General features: G+C 51.9%; 1 protein-coding gene across 1 annotated transcript in view; it reads left to right on the top strand.

Moving 5' to 3' along the window:
• Positions 1-1,275: 1,275 nt before the first annotated feature.
• B3GNTL1 (UDP-GlcNAc:betaGal beta-1,3-N-acetylglucosaminyltransferase like 1) overlaps positions 1,276-16,851 on the top strand; it is a 28,402-nt gene continuing 12,826 nt past the window's right edge. The window contains exons 1-6 of the mRNA XM_028130372.2: positions 1,276-1,314; positions 2,395-2,511; positions 2,610-2,709; positions 4,847-4,911; positions 11,141-11,206; positions 15,164-15,259. Of these exons, the coding sequence (XP_027986173.2) occupies positions 1,300-1,314; positions 2,395-2,511; positions 2,610-2,709; positions 4,847-4,911; positions 11,141-11,206; positions 15,164-15,259 (459 nt within the window). The 5' untranslated portion in view covers positions 1,276-1,299. The remainder of the gene's footprint in view (positions 1,315-2,394; positions 2,512-2,609; positions 2,710-4,846; positions 4,912-11,140; positions 11,207-15,163; positions 15,260-16,851) is intronic.

Below are 16,851 nucleotides of genomic sequence, written 5' to 3'. Positions count from 1 at the left end.
TTAAGGAGAACAGTGAAAAGAGAGTTTCTGGCAGCCGATAAGATGTACAGAAAGCCAGGCAGGAACAGCCAAGCCCAAGTCCAATGCACATGACGCGGGGGTGTCTGGCACCCCCATCTCTTCCTCCCACTCATTCCTGGGCCCCCAGCTCTGAATCAGACCCCATATTCTGGTAGCCACCATGTGACTCTTCACCAAGTTGTTTAAAATGAAACTATTCCTAATACCCCCGCCCCTGGAGAACACTGGGCCCTTGGAAACAAATTCCCAGGGAGCGTGTTCCACCTTAGATAAGGCTGCATTTTTATTCACGTGACCTAGGAGTTTCAACTGGTACCACAAGCTTTGCTCATAGTGATGCAATTTAAGGAAAAATTACACTTCAAGGGATGCCTTACAACAGAAGTTTGGCTTTGTTGTAGTGGTTAGTTTATAGGAGGATTTGCACTTAATCTTAGTTCGGGGCATTAAAGGGTTTGTCCTTGCAGCGATGGCTGTAAACTTGCTCATTAACTTGGAGGAGTTGGGACTAACCGAGTGTGCGCTGGCACACTGGCCTGTCACAGCGGGTCCCGTTGGTCTCCCTCCCGCGTGTGCTGGCACCGGACCACCTGGCTCACGCCCAGAGCGCTGTCCACTGCGGGGCCAACTCCCCAGGCAACGAGGCCTCCAGGACCCGGGGGGGGGGGGCGGGGGGAGAAGGGGGGCCCGAGGGGAGGGGAAGAAGGGGGGCAGAGGCACCGCGGGGCGCAGAGCGGGCGTGGGAGGGAAGGTGCTTTAACCGCAGGGCGCCTTCCTCGGCTTCCACCTCCCTACGCCCCGCCTGTAGGTGTCCCCACTCAGGTAAGACCGTGCAGAGGACACGTCACCTGCCTCCTTCACCTACAACCTTCCCCAAAGGCCACCCCCGCCCCGCGAAGGTATGGATTTTAGGTCGTAACCATCCGCATAGCGTGCGCCTTCCTCACCACCCACGTGCTTTGGTGACCCCGGAATCCCCCGAGGGCTCAGGCGTTGGTAAACCCCCTCAGGTGAGGGCGGGCTCCCGGGGGTCAAGGAGAGGATGAGAGCGGACCCCTGGAGCCCAGAGTGCCCACGGCCAAAGGCCGGAATACCCGCTTCTCCGGCCGCTCCAGGCCACGCCTCTCCACTACGCCCGCCCCGCCCCGCCTGATTGGCGTCTCTCTGCGCCACTAGGAGGCGGCTCTACCTCGGACCCGCCTCCCGCGCACGCGCTGTAGGCCGACGTGGGCGGGGCGTTCGAGGGCTCGGAGGGCGGGGCGTCCGGAGGAGGAGGCCATGCGGGCTCAAGTGGTAGGTGGCCGCGCCGCCCCCGCTCCCGTCCCCTTTCGTCTCCCTGCCTTCCGCCTCCGTGTCCGGGTTGGTCCCCACCTCTTCTGGGCTTGCCTGGGGCGGGGGGGTCTCCGCCTAAATCCCCCGGCTCCGGCGGAGCGCGGACGGGCCGAGTCCAGGCCCCTGTGACAGGTACTCCCGTCGTGCTCTGTCTGGTAGACCTTGAATAGACAGTTCTTTTTTCTTTTTCTCGAAGAAAATAATTCCCCAAAGTGAAGTAAGTGCACGGAACTACTTTGTGGTTGACACGCGCTGGGTCAGAGCCCCCGGAGAACACAGAATTGTGTGTCCGTGGTTGTCTCTCTCGGAGCCTCGCGGAACCGTTTCCGCACGGAGGTTTTTTCTGTAACACACTCATCCACGTGCGCGTGTGTGCAGGTGTCTGCGCCTCGGCACGTGCGTACCGGGGCGGTCTCCGTGGCTTAATGTGGGAAAGTGCACAGTTAACCGGAAGTCGGTTCCGTACACTTTAGAAATTCTCGTTTTATCTGTGCTCTCGGAGAAAAGGACACGACCATCTGCTGAACTGAGTAGAGCAGAGAGAGGGCGGGAGTCCCTCCCCGTCCCAGCACGCGCCCGGATGAAGCATGTGGAGGGGGTTCTTAAAAAGGGTTTCTTTGTTGCTTCTCCAACATCATGGTTTACCGAACACGAGCATCCCACATAGAAAAGTCCCACTCGGTTATTTTCATGACTGGGTTGAAAGATGCACAGATGCTTGTTTCAACCACAATGATGGTGTTTCTGGCCAAGTGATTGGAAACATGAATTTGCCCTTGAATCGGGAACATTTTTGAAGCCTTTCAGATTTTTGTTTCCATTTCAAAAGCATCCCAAAGACCAATTGAAGGACATGTGACATGAAATACATCTCCTGGAGCCAGAGATTGAAGACCTTGGAGAGAAGGCATAGACACTGTGTTTGTCCGCACATTCTTTCCCTGGAAGCCTGGTTTGGGTTATTTTGTAACGCCTGGTCCTGCGGGAAATGAGTGTGTTCAGTGTTCACACCATTTGATAACGTATTTCTCTGGATTCCAGTCTGTGATCCTCCCCGTCCACAATGCTGAGCCCTGGTTGGACGAGTGCCTGGGGTCTGTTTTGCAGCAGGACTTCGAAGGCTCCATGGAGCTCTCGGTTTTTAACGATGCCAGTAAGGTACTTAGGAACTTCCCATTGATGATTCCCCCCATGTAAGTCACGTTGGACTGCTCTCATGGGAGTTTCCTGACCTGCCAATGCCTTCTTGCTTTCAGGACAAGTCTATGGCTATCATTGAAAAATGGAAAGTGAAGCTAGAAGGTTCTGGTATCCTCGTGGTAATTGGAGGGCACGATTCCCCTTCTCCCAAAGGAGGTCAGTTACCATATGCTTAGCTTATTATTTAGCTGTAATGAATGGGTTTTTATCAACATATACGTAGGTAGTTCTGTGTTTTTCAAATACTGTTGAAAAGCATCCTGAGTAACACTTGAGTTGACTACTTACTAAGTGGGTTAGAGTGTCTCCCGATATACCAAGGTTGCAGGTTCGACCCCCGGTCAGGGCACATACAAGAATCAACCAATGAGTGCATAAACAAGTGGAGCAACAAAACAATGCATCCCTCTCTCTCTCTTAAAAAAAATCACTAAATAAAAACGTTTTGTCTTTCATAAAATACTTTTTATTGATTAGATATAACTAGAGCTATATCACATTTGAATGTATTCTAATAACAAAAGAATTTGTTGTAATATTGTGAAAAAATGGAGTCATGCTGCTGTCTTTTTGAAATTAGGTAAGGCAGATCCCGTATTACACGTAACAAAATAGAGTTAATTTGATTATGTCTGAAAGGACATCTTTTCCTGTAACAATATTTTCTTAAATAGGAAATATTGGATAACATAGACCCAAAGTATCTATTTTCAGGATTCCTGGGTTATTTTAACTGGATTAAGATTCATTTATTATCATTTTCTATCACAGTAGAGCAAAACATTTCTTAATAATGTGATCACTTGCTAAAATAAAAATAAAACGTAATCCCACCCTCTTCTCTCCAGGAGTAAGGAATGTTGATGCCATACTGTGGCCTGAGTTTTTTCTGCTGTGACCATGACAACTGGCTCCCCTCACAAAGGGCCGGGCCTCCCCAAACATCAGGCCCTGGCACAAACATTTGACTTTCTTCAAGGCAATAATATTAAAGCAAATTCCTTGTCTTTGCCAAACAGAAGATTCATTGTGGGAAACTTCCAGGTCCTTGGTGAGCAGCGTTTTCCTCCATCACCCAAATGCTTGGGTTGTTTTCCCTTCTAAACCCAGTTCCAGAAAGCAGCCTTTTAAACAGAACTCGTCATTCAAATGTGATTGTGGAAAGTCTCTTCCTGTTTTTCAGTTTCCACGTGCTGCTCTTTGGTGTTGATTCCCATGAGGTCTTTCTCTGAGCTTGCCTCCCTTTGCAGTGATGACGGAGATTTAGCCACAGCTGTTTCGGTGATGGCTGCTAATCCATCCCCAGGCGTCAGGAGCCCCTCACTCTGCCTGCCTCTGCGCTTTCTTCTCTGCCTTGTTATCCTGTAGTTTGTTGAAAACTGGGACCCTTCTGCTGACTGGCTTGGGTTGGCTAAGCTCTGGGATTAAAGCTAGAAATTAAGCTGCTACCCTATATGAAAACAGCACTGCCCTGGGTCAGCCTTTGATGACCAGAGTGAGGGTGGATGGCTGTCCCTACTTCTGTGTTGCAGCTGGTTGACTTTGGTGCTCCAGAGCAGCTAACAGGAGGGGCCTGCCCTCTCTCTCCACCTTGGAGAGGTGCTCTCCCAATAGCAGTAAACCTGGAAGTACCCTGGGTGTGGCCAGAAACACTTTGCTAGTGTCCCCTGGGCACCTACAACTTTCTCCAGGTTGTCTGGGTTTTGAGTACCAGAGGGATGTAGTGTGTTAACTTTGCACACATCTGTTTTGCTTTGTGTCACTTTTCTTGGCGGCACCAAATCTGTAACTGTCTAGTGAACACGACTCAGGTGTCAGCAACCTCTTCTCTAGGGAGAGTGGTCGTTGTGCCCCTTGAAGTCTCCTCAGCCCCTTCTTTTGGGACTCAATACCTCCTCCAATCTGCCCTGCCCTCAGCACCCAGACTGAGCTTGCTCAGCGTTAATTTCTGCACAGCAGTCCCTACTCAGAAGCCGTTCCGGCTGGCCCTTTCTCCTCAGCCCAACAGCAGTTCCTACAGACACTGGCGGAGCTTACCTGCCCTGGGCAGCCTGGGGCTCCCACACGGCCTCGGTGCTGGTGGCCATTCGTGGGTTAGCATCATGCTTATTGAATCAGCCGCTAAACATGGAGCCTGGTTTTCTCCCTGCCCTCCTCCGAAGGCTAGCCTGGTCCCCTCCTGGTAGCGCAGAGGGCTCCTGGTGTTCCTGTCGCACATGTTACACTTGGTTTTATGAACAAGAGTACCATCGGGATTGAATCACAAAAGAGCTTTCGTTTTCTTTTTAAACAGTCGGATATTCTAAAAACCAAGCAATAGCACAGAGCTCAGGGTCTTACCTGTGCTTTTTGGATTCGGTGAGTAACTCTTTGTTTTATTGCTAAAAGATATATATATATGTTGGTTGAATAATTAAATAATCTAACATTTTAGTGTGGTTCTTGGCAATCACTTCTAATGTATTATAATCAGAACTTTTAAGGTAAATAGGTTTTTGCTGTTTAATTATCATAGCACTTAATGAGTTAAGTTTTTATAAATAGGATTACGTAAAAAAGCAAAATTGCATAGCAGAGCACCATATAAAGAAAAATGAAGATAAACTGGAAAGATGTGGACAAATATAATACTAAAAAGATTAATAGCCTTAAGAATAAATAGTTCATGTTAGTTGATGAGCAAATACAAAGAAATACTGGTGATGACAAATAGGAAAGGACTGGCGTAGGGACTTCACAGAAGTGGATGTGCAAATGACAGACTTTAAAAAAGGTTTAAATCATTTGCAATGAAACACAAATTAGTGAGATGCTGAAAAACCAGTGAACAAAGTTTTTAACGTTGTAGGTACGTGGGACTTGGAAGGGGTGAACTGGTACTGTCGATGGCTTCATTTTGCATTGTGTCTCTAGAACTGCACAATTTTTATGCCCTGGACCCCTACGTTTCTCCTGTAGGCGCCTCTGAAATTCCAAGAGAGATTTACATACAAAGAGCTTCAGTGTTTGCTATTAGGGTGGGAAATGAGAAACAACAGTGCAGGCCAGTGGAGTAACAGTGAAGGTCCGTGTGAGGGAACTACTTATCTTTTATGAAAATGTTTAATAACATGACAAGTGATTGTGACTGGTGAAAAAGAACACGTGATTGCATCTGTAGTGTACACTCGGTGAGGGGTGTTCTCTGTAGTTGCGTTGAAGCCCACTTGAAGAACACTTGCGCTCCTTCCTCGAGTCTGGGGTACAGAGCTCCAGTCTTCTTCTGTGCATTCCCCGGGAGGGGGGTCGGGTGCTGTTTTCCTTCTCAAGCTCAGCACTGGCTCAGAGTTCCCACTTGTGCTGAATTAATCCACATAGGAAGCTTCTTTTTGTCTCATATTGACTCAGCTTTTCCTCTGATTACCAGGAACCTATAGACAAGGCTGTGGTACATGTGGAAGTTGGGGGAGATTGTGTGTGTGTGTGTGTGTGTGTGTGTGTGTGTGTGTGTGTGTGTGTGCGCGCGCGCGTGCGCAAAACGTAAACTTACCCATGAAACAGCCCCACCCTGAAAACAAGACCCCAGTAGGGGCTGCAGCTTCCTGCCCTGCTGCTCTGGTCTCTCATCTCCCTCTTCTTTCTTAGGCTGAAACTCTTCCGCTTTCCCTGTTCTCTTGTGGGGACCCTCAGCCACCCCTCTCGTTCCGTCATCTCCTTTCAGATTCTGCTCTGGGCTTATTTTCATACTGATGGGCCATCCAACATTTTCATAAACAGTTTCCAACAAAGACAGGTTCACCTACCACATTGACAATTGTGCTTTTATAGTCTTTGGTTGATTTGGTTATTTTTCTTTTCTCGTTAAGCTTCCTCTTTCTGAAATACTTTATAGTGACCATATATTTCTCTCTAATGACAATATAAACTTCATTTGAGCTGGTGATTGGTGCTGGATCGGACCATCCCATCTTCGAGGGAATGCTCAAGTCACCCTCTCCCCAACAGGGTCTCTACTGTAACTTTCTTTTTTTCAATGAAGGGAAGGAAAAAAAGTCCTAACTGAGGTGACGTCCAGGTAGAGAAGTGTTGGAGAATATGGGGCCTAGATTAGAATGGTGGGACTTTCAAATCCAGGAGTCACCTAAGTAAAGCAGGCAAATGGGTGTCAGCAGAGTCGCCACCACCCACAGACCGAGGAGGGCAGAGGAAGGTCCACAGCCACTGCCCGCTGTCAGGGTGGGGAGCCAGGTCCTTGAAAGATGGCCTTTAGCATTTAGGCCAGAGAGAGAAAGAGCAGGTTGGACACTGGCCTGCTCAGTCCCAGGGGAAGGGGCGGGGGGCATGGGAGATGGCGGGGAGCTTTCACAGGACCGTCTGCGGAGACGGGGATGCTGCGGGGTGGGCGTCGGTTGGACAGTGGGAGATTGAGTTGCTCTCAGGGTTCATTTGAAGTAAGTAAGTCAATGAAGAATGTAAATAAGTTTGGTTTTCTCAGGATCACTGTAAGGGTCCTAGAGCTTCTGAACATGGCATCCTAGTATTGTTCCAATTTTCTAGTTTCTGTGGTGATTTCCTTCTTTTTAACTTGAGGTCTCAGGAGCACAGACTTGAGTCAGTCATGTTCTTGGTTCAGAACAGTCTCATCTGTCCTGGTGCCAGCTCCGTTTTATGTCTGTTTCTGTTGCATGATTGTGTTGCATGTTTATCTTGATAACATTATGAGGACCCATGGACCTGCCACCCAGAATGAGAGCCTACTTAGTCCCCCGACCATATCAGCGCCTGCCTCCCTCTCCTGTGATCCCCCCCCCCCCCCCAGCCACATGCCGTGTCTCCCCTGCTAAGCCTCTCGGTCTCTCTACAAATCTGAAGAACTTAATTTAAAAAATATTTAGTTGTTTTTAACTTTATAAAAAGAGAATCGGGCTGTATATAATATTTTAGAAATTTAAAACTTCTTTTGTTAAGATTCATCTATTTTGTTGCATGTCATAGTTATTCAGTTTTTAAAAACTGAGGTGAAATTTATATACGATGATACACAAGATTTTAATGGGAAAATTGTACAAAATGGCAATTTGATGAGTTTTGACAACTGTATTTACTACATAAGTAAGACACCCCCAGTCAAGATCGAGACCATCCCATCACTCCACATTTCGGGAGCTGCCTGTTCTTGAGTTCATAGGATGGAACCGTGTAGTATGTGCTGTTGTTTTTAGCTCTTCACTCAGCATAGTGGTCACCCGTGATATTTGTGTGTTGGTGGTTCATTCTTGGTTGGTATTATCCTTTGTATGAATAGACCACAACTTATTTCTACTCTCCTGCTGTCCAACCAGCCCATCTCCTCACCTGCGCCGCTGCTGTCGGTTCAGCCACTTGAGCAGACGTGCCGTGACGTGTGTCTCATTGCAGTTTTAATTACATTCCCCTGGTAGATCGTGGTGTTGGGCACCTTTTCATGGTTTATTGGCCATTCTTTTGTGAAATGCCTATTCAGATATTTTGCCTAATTTTTTTAAATTGGCTTCCCTTCCTGTTAGTTAGGAAAGTTTGTTCTGTGTTTGGGATCCTGGTTCTTTGTCAGGTGCATGTACTGTGAGTATTTGCTCCCAGGATGTGGCTTGACTTTTCATAGTTTAGTTAGTGGTGCCTTTTGATGAGCAGTTTTACATTTTGATGAAGTCAAATTTAATAATTTTTTTCTTGTAGAGTTAATTTATTTCCTAAGAAATCTCTGCTTGCCCCAAAGGAGAAGTTATTCTCTTATGTTTTCTGCCAGTAGCTTATAGCCTTTAGGTGTTATTTAATCTGTTGTCCACGTCCCACTGATTTCTGTGGGTGGTGTGGGGTCGGAAGCGGCTGTTTGTTGTGGTGCTCGGTGGCAGCACCGCTGGCTGAGGAGACTTTTCTCGCGTGAACCGCCCGATGCCTGTGTTGAAAGTCCATTGGCCGTGGCAGTGTGGGTTTATGTCTATTGTGGGCAATTCATTCCCTCTGCCTGCTGTACAACATCCCACTGAGCACACGCCATCATGTACTCACCCCTTCTCCTGTCGATGGGCGGTTGGGCTATTTCTACGCCTTTGCTCTTGTGAAAAACGCGCTGTGAACGTGCCTGTATCACCTTCGTTGTCCATGTGGGAGACGTCCTCTTGGGGTCACACCCAGATGTGGATCCCAGGCCGTGGGGACACTACTGCAGGGGCCATGGGTGGTGGCCTGGGGGCAGGGCCTCCAGCACTGGGACTGCAGGTTCTGCAGTGCTGGCGGGTGAATGGAGTGAGCGGCCTCACTGTGTCCTGGTTTCAGACTGCACCGAGCACTGTCTGTGTTGACAGCCTTGCCCGTTTCCTTTTCTCGTAACATGTTTGCATCTTCTCCCCACTTTTCCTTTTCAAACTTGGAGAAAGGTTGCAAAGACAGGGCAAAGAACTCCGCGCACTGCTAGCATTGTGTCCGCCTCCCAGCACCTGTGCCTCCTGCGCAGAAGGACATCGGGCCACGTGCGTGCTTCGTTCCACATGTCTGTCTCAGCTTCTTTGGAGCAGTTGTAAGTGGACACTGTTTCATTTGTGCCCACATGTGACTGCTTACATGGAGATGTGGCTCTCTGTGTGCTGGTCTCCCATCATGTGTCCTGCAGCGCTCCCCACCAGTGAGGGTTCTCCAGGTGCCCCACTGCCACCTGCCCTGGGCACAGCTGGCTTCTTCCTTCCTGACCTCTCTCGCCTGCTGGCGCGGCGCTAACAGGCGCACACATCCTGGCCTCCCTCTGTCTCAGCGGAAAGCGTCCACTCTCCCTCAGCGCTGCGCTGGCTGCAGGCTCCGCCTCGCTGTGTTCCTGACCTGCTCAGAGCTTTCACCGTGAACATGTGTTGGGTTTTTTGTCAGATACTTCTTCTGTATCCGTTGGGATTTGCTGGTTTTTAAGTTATGTTTGTTACTGAAGATTTATAAGATTTTTTTCTGTATTCCTGGAATTGGGGTGAGCTCTTTTGAAGTGCAGACTCAAGGTTTTCTCAAATGAGATAAGTTTTTCTATATTAGTTCTTCATTTCTTCCCTGTTTATCTTGTTTTTTGCTCTTGGGGTTCTCGTGTGTGAGTGTTAGGTCCTGCATCTGCTCCTTTCCCACCGTTGTCTCTTTCTTTGTAATTTTGCCTGTTCATGTCACAGTCCGACCTTCCAGTTTATGTATTCACTGGGAGCTGTGGCTCCCTCATGATGATATTGCTGCTGCTTTTAGGGCGAGACTCTCTGCTGTCAGCTCGGGCAGCGTGGAGACCCCCTTCCCGTTTTCTCCTCCAGCAGCTCTGGGCTGCCACCTCACTCTGCTTCCCGGGTCCCCTTGGGTGCTCATGGGTGAGTGCAGGCCACGCTCACCTGGCAGAGGTGTGGGAAGAGGAGGTGGCCTCGGCTCCAGGTGGCCCAGGTCCCCGCCTCAGGGTACATAGAGCCTTCCCGCTGGCTCCAGCCCCCTCGGTCCTCCTACAACTACAGCGTGGTCTGTGGATCACCAGTTGAGGACCTGTTCAGAGCTCCATGTACGTGGGACGGCTCACATGTGCTCTTGTGGTTGGCGGCTTTTGCTGTGTCGTACTTCAGTCCTGCTGCTGAGAACGTCGCCAGAGTCTGGACAGGCTGTTTATCCATTTACCAGGGGTGAATGTTCAGTAGTTTCCACTTCCTGGCTGTGATGGACAAGGGGCGGGACCACCTGTACGAGAGTTTGTGTGGGCAGATGCTTTCCCCTCTGAGGTGTGTGGGCGGATGGAATTGCTGGTGGCACAGGAACTCTGTAGCACTTTGAGGAACAGCCAGAATGTTTTCCAAAGTGGCTGCACCTTCTTACATTCTCACCAGCAATATGTGAGTTATTTGATTTTTTGATACTGTTATAAGTGGCATAATTTTAAAAACTTTGTAGCTATAAAAAAATTAATTGAACTTAATCTTGTCTCCAGAAACCTTGCTAAATTCACTTTTAATTCTAATATTTCTCTGTAGATTTCTTGAATTGCTTATGTACACAATCTTCCTCTTTCTAACCCTGTGTCTTGTATTTCTTTTTCTTGACTTAAGTCTCAGTAATTTGTTAAAGTCGTGAGCATGGCCATTCTTGTCTCCTTCCCCGTCTCAAGATGGAGAGCTGGAACTTCTCCCTATTAAGTATGTTTGCTGTAGGTTTTCTCATACACACTCTTTATAAAACTAAGTTCTCTTCTGAAAGCTGGAGGAGCACGGGACGCCCTGAGACAGAAGAGGGTACTAGGCCAGGGTGGAAAAGCTTGACACTGTGTTTTAACTGCTCACTCCCCTACCCCACCGTGAGCCTGTCCCTCAGCACAGTGTCCCTCTGCAGTCATCTCTCCCCGGCTGCCCACCACGGCTAGGTCGCCCATGCAGCCAGGTCGCCTGTGCGGCCAGCTCGCCTGTTGCCTGTGCAGCGTGCGAGAGTTGCAGGCCGTGGCTGGGTCAGTGCCGGTCCACTGGGCAGGGTCTGAACTGCCTGTCTAGTCTGTTGCCCACTTTGCTGTGGGCTGCCTGCCTCTTCCTTTCGTGTCTGTGGCTTCCCGTGAGTTAACGTGAGCTCCTCCCTGCAGGACGATGTGATGATGCCGCAGAGGGTGAGGCTGCAGCTCGAAGCCGCCGTCGGGCACCCAACAAGCGTGAGTGCTGACCTCTGGTTCTGTGTTTTCACTGCCTCTGATGAGATTGTCATCACAGCTTTTTTCTTTTATTTGTTTATTTTTCTTGTTAAGGAGAGACCTGCTTATTCCTGATAACACTTCATTTGGCTAAAATCACAACAAGTTCACACACAAACACCTAACATGCAAATTCTCACAGGCAGTGTTTGTGATACCCCTGCTGTTGTCTTGGGGGGAAATGGGAAGATAGTGACGTAATTGTTAAAACAAGGGCACAATTTGAAAAATAGCTCATGTGGCCTGCGTGTATTTTACCTGGCACATTCAGAGGTGTGTGTGAGGGGCCATGTTGCCTGTAGGAGTGAGGCCCCACCGTACACAGCTGCAGGCTCTTGCCTGGGTGGCTCTCTGAGACACATGCAGGATCACGGCCTTGAGTCGGGTCAGCTGTGCTCACTGAGCATCACAGCCTTTCAGCTCAGAGTCCTCCTGGGTGAAGGCCGGGTTACAGTGGGACTGCCCTCCCAGGGTGTCTGTGAGGCGTCTGCAGACCCTGCTGGTGTTTTCCTGTGAAGGAGGACATGCCTCCTCTTTGGGTGGCACTTGCTGCCTTCTGGTGGGTACAGAGGGTCTCTGGATTTTTGTTCTGTTTTTTGGAATCAGCATCTTTGAAGCTGTGCCCCTTGGGCATGAACGCACAGGCTGAGAGCTTCCTGTGTCACCACCACAGTGCTTGGCAGTCCCTCTCCCACCGGTAACTCAGTCATGTTCTCTTCAGAGCAGCTTCCCTGTTGGCCCCAGAGCCAGGCCTCTCTAGGACCATCTTCCTGGCACTCGCGGGGGGGCCCCTTCTCAGCGTGGGCTCGTCTCCCTATAGGAGCCCTGCGTGGGGAGGTGGCCGAGGCCCCATCCAGTCCTCAGACACTCCCTCTCGTGCTCCTCGCTGAGTGTGCTGGTCCTACCACTGTGGAGGGCATCCGACCCCGGTGCTGACATGCACGCCCGCCCTCCCTCCCCTCTCCATCCCCCCGACCCCCGCCCCGGCCTGGAAAGAACAGGTCCAGAGCGCAAGGGTGCCCACTGTCCTGGCCTCACGTGCTGCTCTGCCTCAGGCTCTGTGGGGACGCAAGCGTGTTTCTTCACAGCTTTCCCTGCGTGGCCCTGCCAGCCCCTTCCGCCTGGAGGCCTGGACTCCTCCTGCAGGACGCAGCCCCATGCAGTCACTCTGTATCCCCTGTGGTGCCCCTGCCCCACGCTGTGCCCGCCCGTGTGCACCTACACTGCCTGGGCCCACCTGTTGGACGGGGGTTTACAGGGCGCAGGGATCCTGTCTCCATTTGTTTGGTGTCTCAAATAAAATGCTTGCATCTAGTCGATGCTTGGATGTTAGCTTGGGGGTCAGGCGTCCCCATGGCAGCATCCAGCCCATCCGGTGCCCAGCGTGGTGCCGTTGCTGCAGGGGTTGTCGGCGCCTGGAATCTCATGTGGCCACAGCTGCCTCGTGCGTGGGACACCTACCTGATGGAGTCGGCAGCATGCCACCTGAGACGACCTTCCTCACCCACCCAGAGTCCACCACCTGGACTCCAGTCACGTCTGCCACACCCTTCCCAGCAGCACCCAGACAGGGTGTGAAGAACTGTCGGCAGCAGCCTCCTGAGTGCACACAAGCCCGACTGGGACAGCGCAGAGGCTGCACGTGGAGCCAGAGCGCGAGGGTGGATGACCGAGCTGGGAGGACGTCTCTAGGGTGTGGAAGCCGAGGGGGCGGGGGACCCTTCACAGGAGCTGCAGGCGCCTGGTGGGGCTCTATGACCCCCACCAGATCCTGAGAAGGTCGCAAGCCGAGGAGTCTGAGAGCTCAGTGCGCAGGGCGGGGTGCGTGCACGGGGCAGAGGTGGGCTCAGCCTCCACGGAGGCTTTGTGGATGTCCACAGTCACTGAAGATTGAATGTCTCACCACTTCCTGGTTGGGAAAGAAGTCAGAAAACATCTTGGACACAGCGTTGGGACAGTCACTGCTTCTCCTAGGAGCCATGTGGGAACGTTGTCCAGCTCTGGACAGTGGGTTGGACCTGCAACCTTCAGGCCCTGGTCATCAGGCATCATTGGATTCCTCCGTGGGGTCAGTAGACTGACCTCCAGCAATTTGGCGAGATTTCCCAGTGACGTGAAAGGAGAGATTAGATGCACAAGCAAGACGCTGTGGTCTCGCTCCTTTGCTGGGAAGAGGAAGAGGAGTGGGAAGAAGTTCTGGATGGACTTCTGCTCACAGGTTGGCTACAGGGCAGTGCAGAGGCAGGTTTGCAGACGTTTCTCTCTGGTCTGACAGGTGTGACGGAATTACAGGTGGCACGGCTCCAGTGGAGCAGCCCAGCTTTTCCAGAGGTTAAATTGCACTGACAGCCAAGCTCACTGCTTCTGCCCATCCATGCTAACCGTGTGACCCTGCGACGGTCACAGGCACGTCGCCGTCCTCATGGGGAATGCCGTGTCTTCCTTCCGAGTGACTGCCACACAGCAGTTCCTAGCATTGCAACGTGGCCCACGTGGAAGCTGCTCCAGCCCCTGGCACCACTGTGGGTGCTCTTGAGAGTGAGCTGCTTTCAGATACGTTGCTGTCCACCTTTTTCATTTTCATACTGAAAACAATCAAACATGACCAGCTCCTTAATGAGATTATTTTGCACAGTCTTGCAGGCAAGACTCTGATGGACCACGATGTCTGGGGATACACAAGGAATTTAGAAAAAGGCAGACTGCGTCTGTTTCTCATGCTCTTAAACTACCTTGGTCTGCTTTTTTACAAAGTTCAAGGCTAAGCTGTTCGTGCTCGCCATCTCTACTCAAGTTCACGCTCAGGAGGAACTCTGCCTCCTCCTGTGAATGCTCCCGGCCGGCGGCTGGTGCCTCTGTGGGGCCAGCGTTTGCCTTGCAGGTTTTCAGTGGAGACAGGGTTGTCCTCACCGTCTGGCTGCATCAGAACAAAGCAGCTTTAGAGAGCTCGTTACTGTGGGGTTGGATTTTTTTTTTTTTAATCATGACCTACAAAATCTTAATTTGCAGTTGCTGATTGGTGGTTTTGTCGACTATATCATATATTTAGTTGGGAAAGAATGAAATGAATGCTAAGTGTATGCTTGCCCTTGGCCACTGTTTTCTGAAAGCAGGCTACAAGAAAACCACTTCATTGTGAAGGCAAGGCCCTGTGGCGGCTTCCACAGATGGTGCCGCTGCACAGTCTGCAGGACTTGTGGGCATCGCTAGGCAGCCCCGCTGTGGCACTTGTCCAGCACGTACTGGATCTTCCCGAGCAGAGATCAGCTGTGGGGCCGGAGCTGGGGTGCAGGAGCACCTTGCCACGGAAGGCAGCATCCTGGAGCATTTCCAGCCCGTGGTGATGGCTTTTGGGACAGATGGACCCTTGGTGGGACGTTTCTGAGGTCAGCGAGTTCCCAGGGAGCTCAGTACGAGCAACAAGCTTGTGAACATCCTGCTCCCCCCCTCACATGCTCAGGTGCACCAATAAAACTTTATGTACAAAACAGGCATCAGGACAACCTGCCAACCGGATTTCCCCTGCCTCGAGGGGATTTCCCCTGCCTCGAGGGGATGCTGGGCACCTCTGCTTCGCCATGTGGAGCAGAAGCAAGGACAGCACCACCACCGGCTACAGATGAGCCAGCGCATGCCTTGTAGTGAGCACACGGCCTCTGCCCTGGCGCATCGAAGTCTCGCAGAGGGTGACATCCTTGGTGTGCGGCCCCTGTGTGCCGTCACCTGAGAGGACACAGGCCGCCTCGCGTGCACAGGGCTGTGGGCGGAGCAGCAGGGTCTGTCCCCAGAACCCGCATCCCTCCTCCCTTGTTCCCAGCTCTCCCTAAGCCAGCCCAGAGGTGCCAGCTGGTGCCAGGTGAGAGGTAGACACAGGTGTGTGCACCCAGGAATTCACAGAGACTCTCTTCCGCTTCACAGATCATAGGCTGCCAAGTGAGGAGAGAGCCCCCTGACTCCACGGAGCGGTACACACGCTGGATCAACCAGCTGGCGCCTGAGCAGCTGCTCACTCAGGTACTTGTTGCCCAGGCTGGGAGCTGCCTCACACCCTGGAGAGCACGCCGCTTATGCTGGGAGCCGGGGCTCGGCTCATCATTTAGCCCCTGTTTGCCCACCCCCAGGGTGTGCCAGCGCTCACTGGGGAAGGGGGAGCATTTCAGGAGCCAGAGGGCAGGAGCCTGGGAGTGGGCAGAGCAGCCCAGAGGGAACTGGATGGAGCGCAGGGCTGTGGCTGGGCAGGGCCAAGCTTTAGGCAGGTGGAGGGTGGTGTCAGATGGACACACTGCAGGGGCTGGGGCTGGAAGCTGAGGTTCAGCATCTGGGTGGGGCTGCCCTGCAGGGGGTCAGAGCTGGCTCTGAGCTGCAAAGAGGCCTGGGTTGAAATCAAACTGGAAACCACCTGTGAGGGGTGTGGGGCCGCCGGGGTCGGCTGGCGGGAGGGGGGCAGCCACCCCACCCCCAGGACGTGGCTCCAGAAGCCTGGAAAGGTACCCCTGCCCGTGTGGTGGGGGCCGATGCTAGCATGTAGCTCACACTGATTCCCGTGACCCTGCCATGTAAAAAATGCTTTTTTTCTAGACTGAATTTTGCAACTTGGTGAAAGGGATGACTTGTATGATAATTTGCTCCTTAGATTAGAGCTCCTCCCCGAGTCACGGTGATGCAGAGCGTGCCCTGGTGACAGCACCAGCGCCCTGGCCCTTTCTCTGCCGGGAGGGGCTGCGAGCGCACGACTCCAGGACGGGCCCATCGTGCTCGCACCCTCAGGACATGCACGCACGGGTTCCTGTTCTGTTTTTCTGAACAAAGGAGCACAGGAGACCTGGCAAGAGCTGCCAGGTCCGTGGTCGTCGTGCTGCCGGAGCGGGCGGGCTGGCAGGTCACCCAGGGATGAAGCTGCCGAGTCGGACTTCTGACCTGTTTGATTTTCTGGTAGAACGAGACTCAGGCAAAAACTGTAGCTAAGCACAGAGGGTGTGATGTAAACGCAGCAGGCACCTTCTCAGCCAGAAAGACAAGGTCTGGGCTGAGGGCTAACAGGAAGCCTTTCCTATCCAGCATCATAGACACAAGGACGGATAGTGCTCGTCATGGTGTTTTCTTTAGCAGGTTGGGGGAGCTTAACGTCTGAAGTGTCTCAAGATAAATGGAAGACAGTATTTCTTAATGAAGTCATTTCTCAACCGTTAGTTACAGAAAACCAGGATTTCATCAGGCGGACGCCACCAAGTGGGTCCTTCCGTGTTCACGTCTACACCATCCCCTCTGCGCTTACTCCCAGCATCTTTCCTCTTCTTGTGAGAACACCTTGGGTTAGGGCCCTACCTTACAGTCACCTCCTACGTATAGTCCCCTCGGGGGTAAGGGCTGCCACGTGGGCTCCAGGCCACAGCACAGACCCCCTCCTCGTGCTCCTCGACCTGGCGGCACGTCCCTGCAGATGGCAGGGCAGCTCCGCCACGAAGGCTCCCAGCCCACGTGGACCAGGCTGGGCTCAGACTCCGCCTGGGGCTATCCTAGGGCTCTGGGCACGGTGTTTCACCTCATCAGGACTGGTCATCTGGTCCCAGACTGCCTGACGAACGTGCTGGCCATGGTGATCAGCT

The sequence above is a fragment of the Eptesicus fuscus genome, chromosome 20 (genome assembly GCF_027574615.1).
Source record: "Eptesicus fuscus isolate TK198812 chromosome 20, DD_ASM_mEF_20220401, whole genome shotgun sequence".
Taxonomy (NCBI): Eukaryota; Metazoa; Chordata; class Mammalia; order Chiroptera; family Vespertilionidae; genus Eptesicus; species Eptesicus fuscus.
Note: the sequence above shows the minus strand (reverse complement) of the source record. Positions and strands in the feature narration are given on the sequence as shown.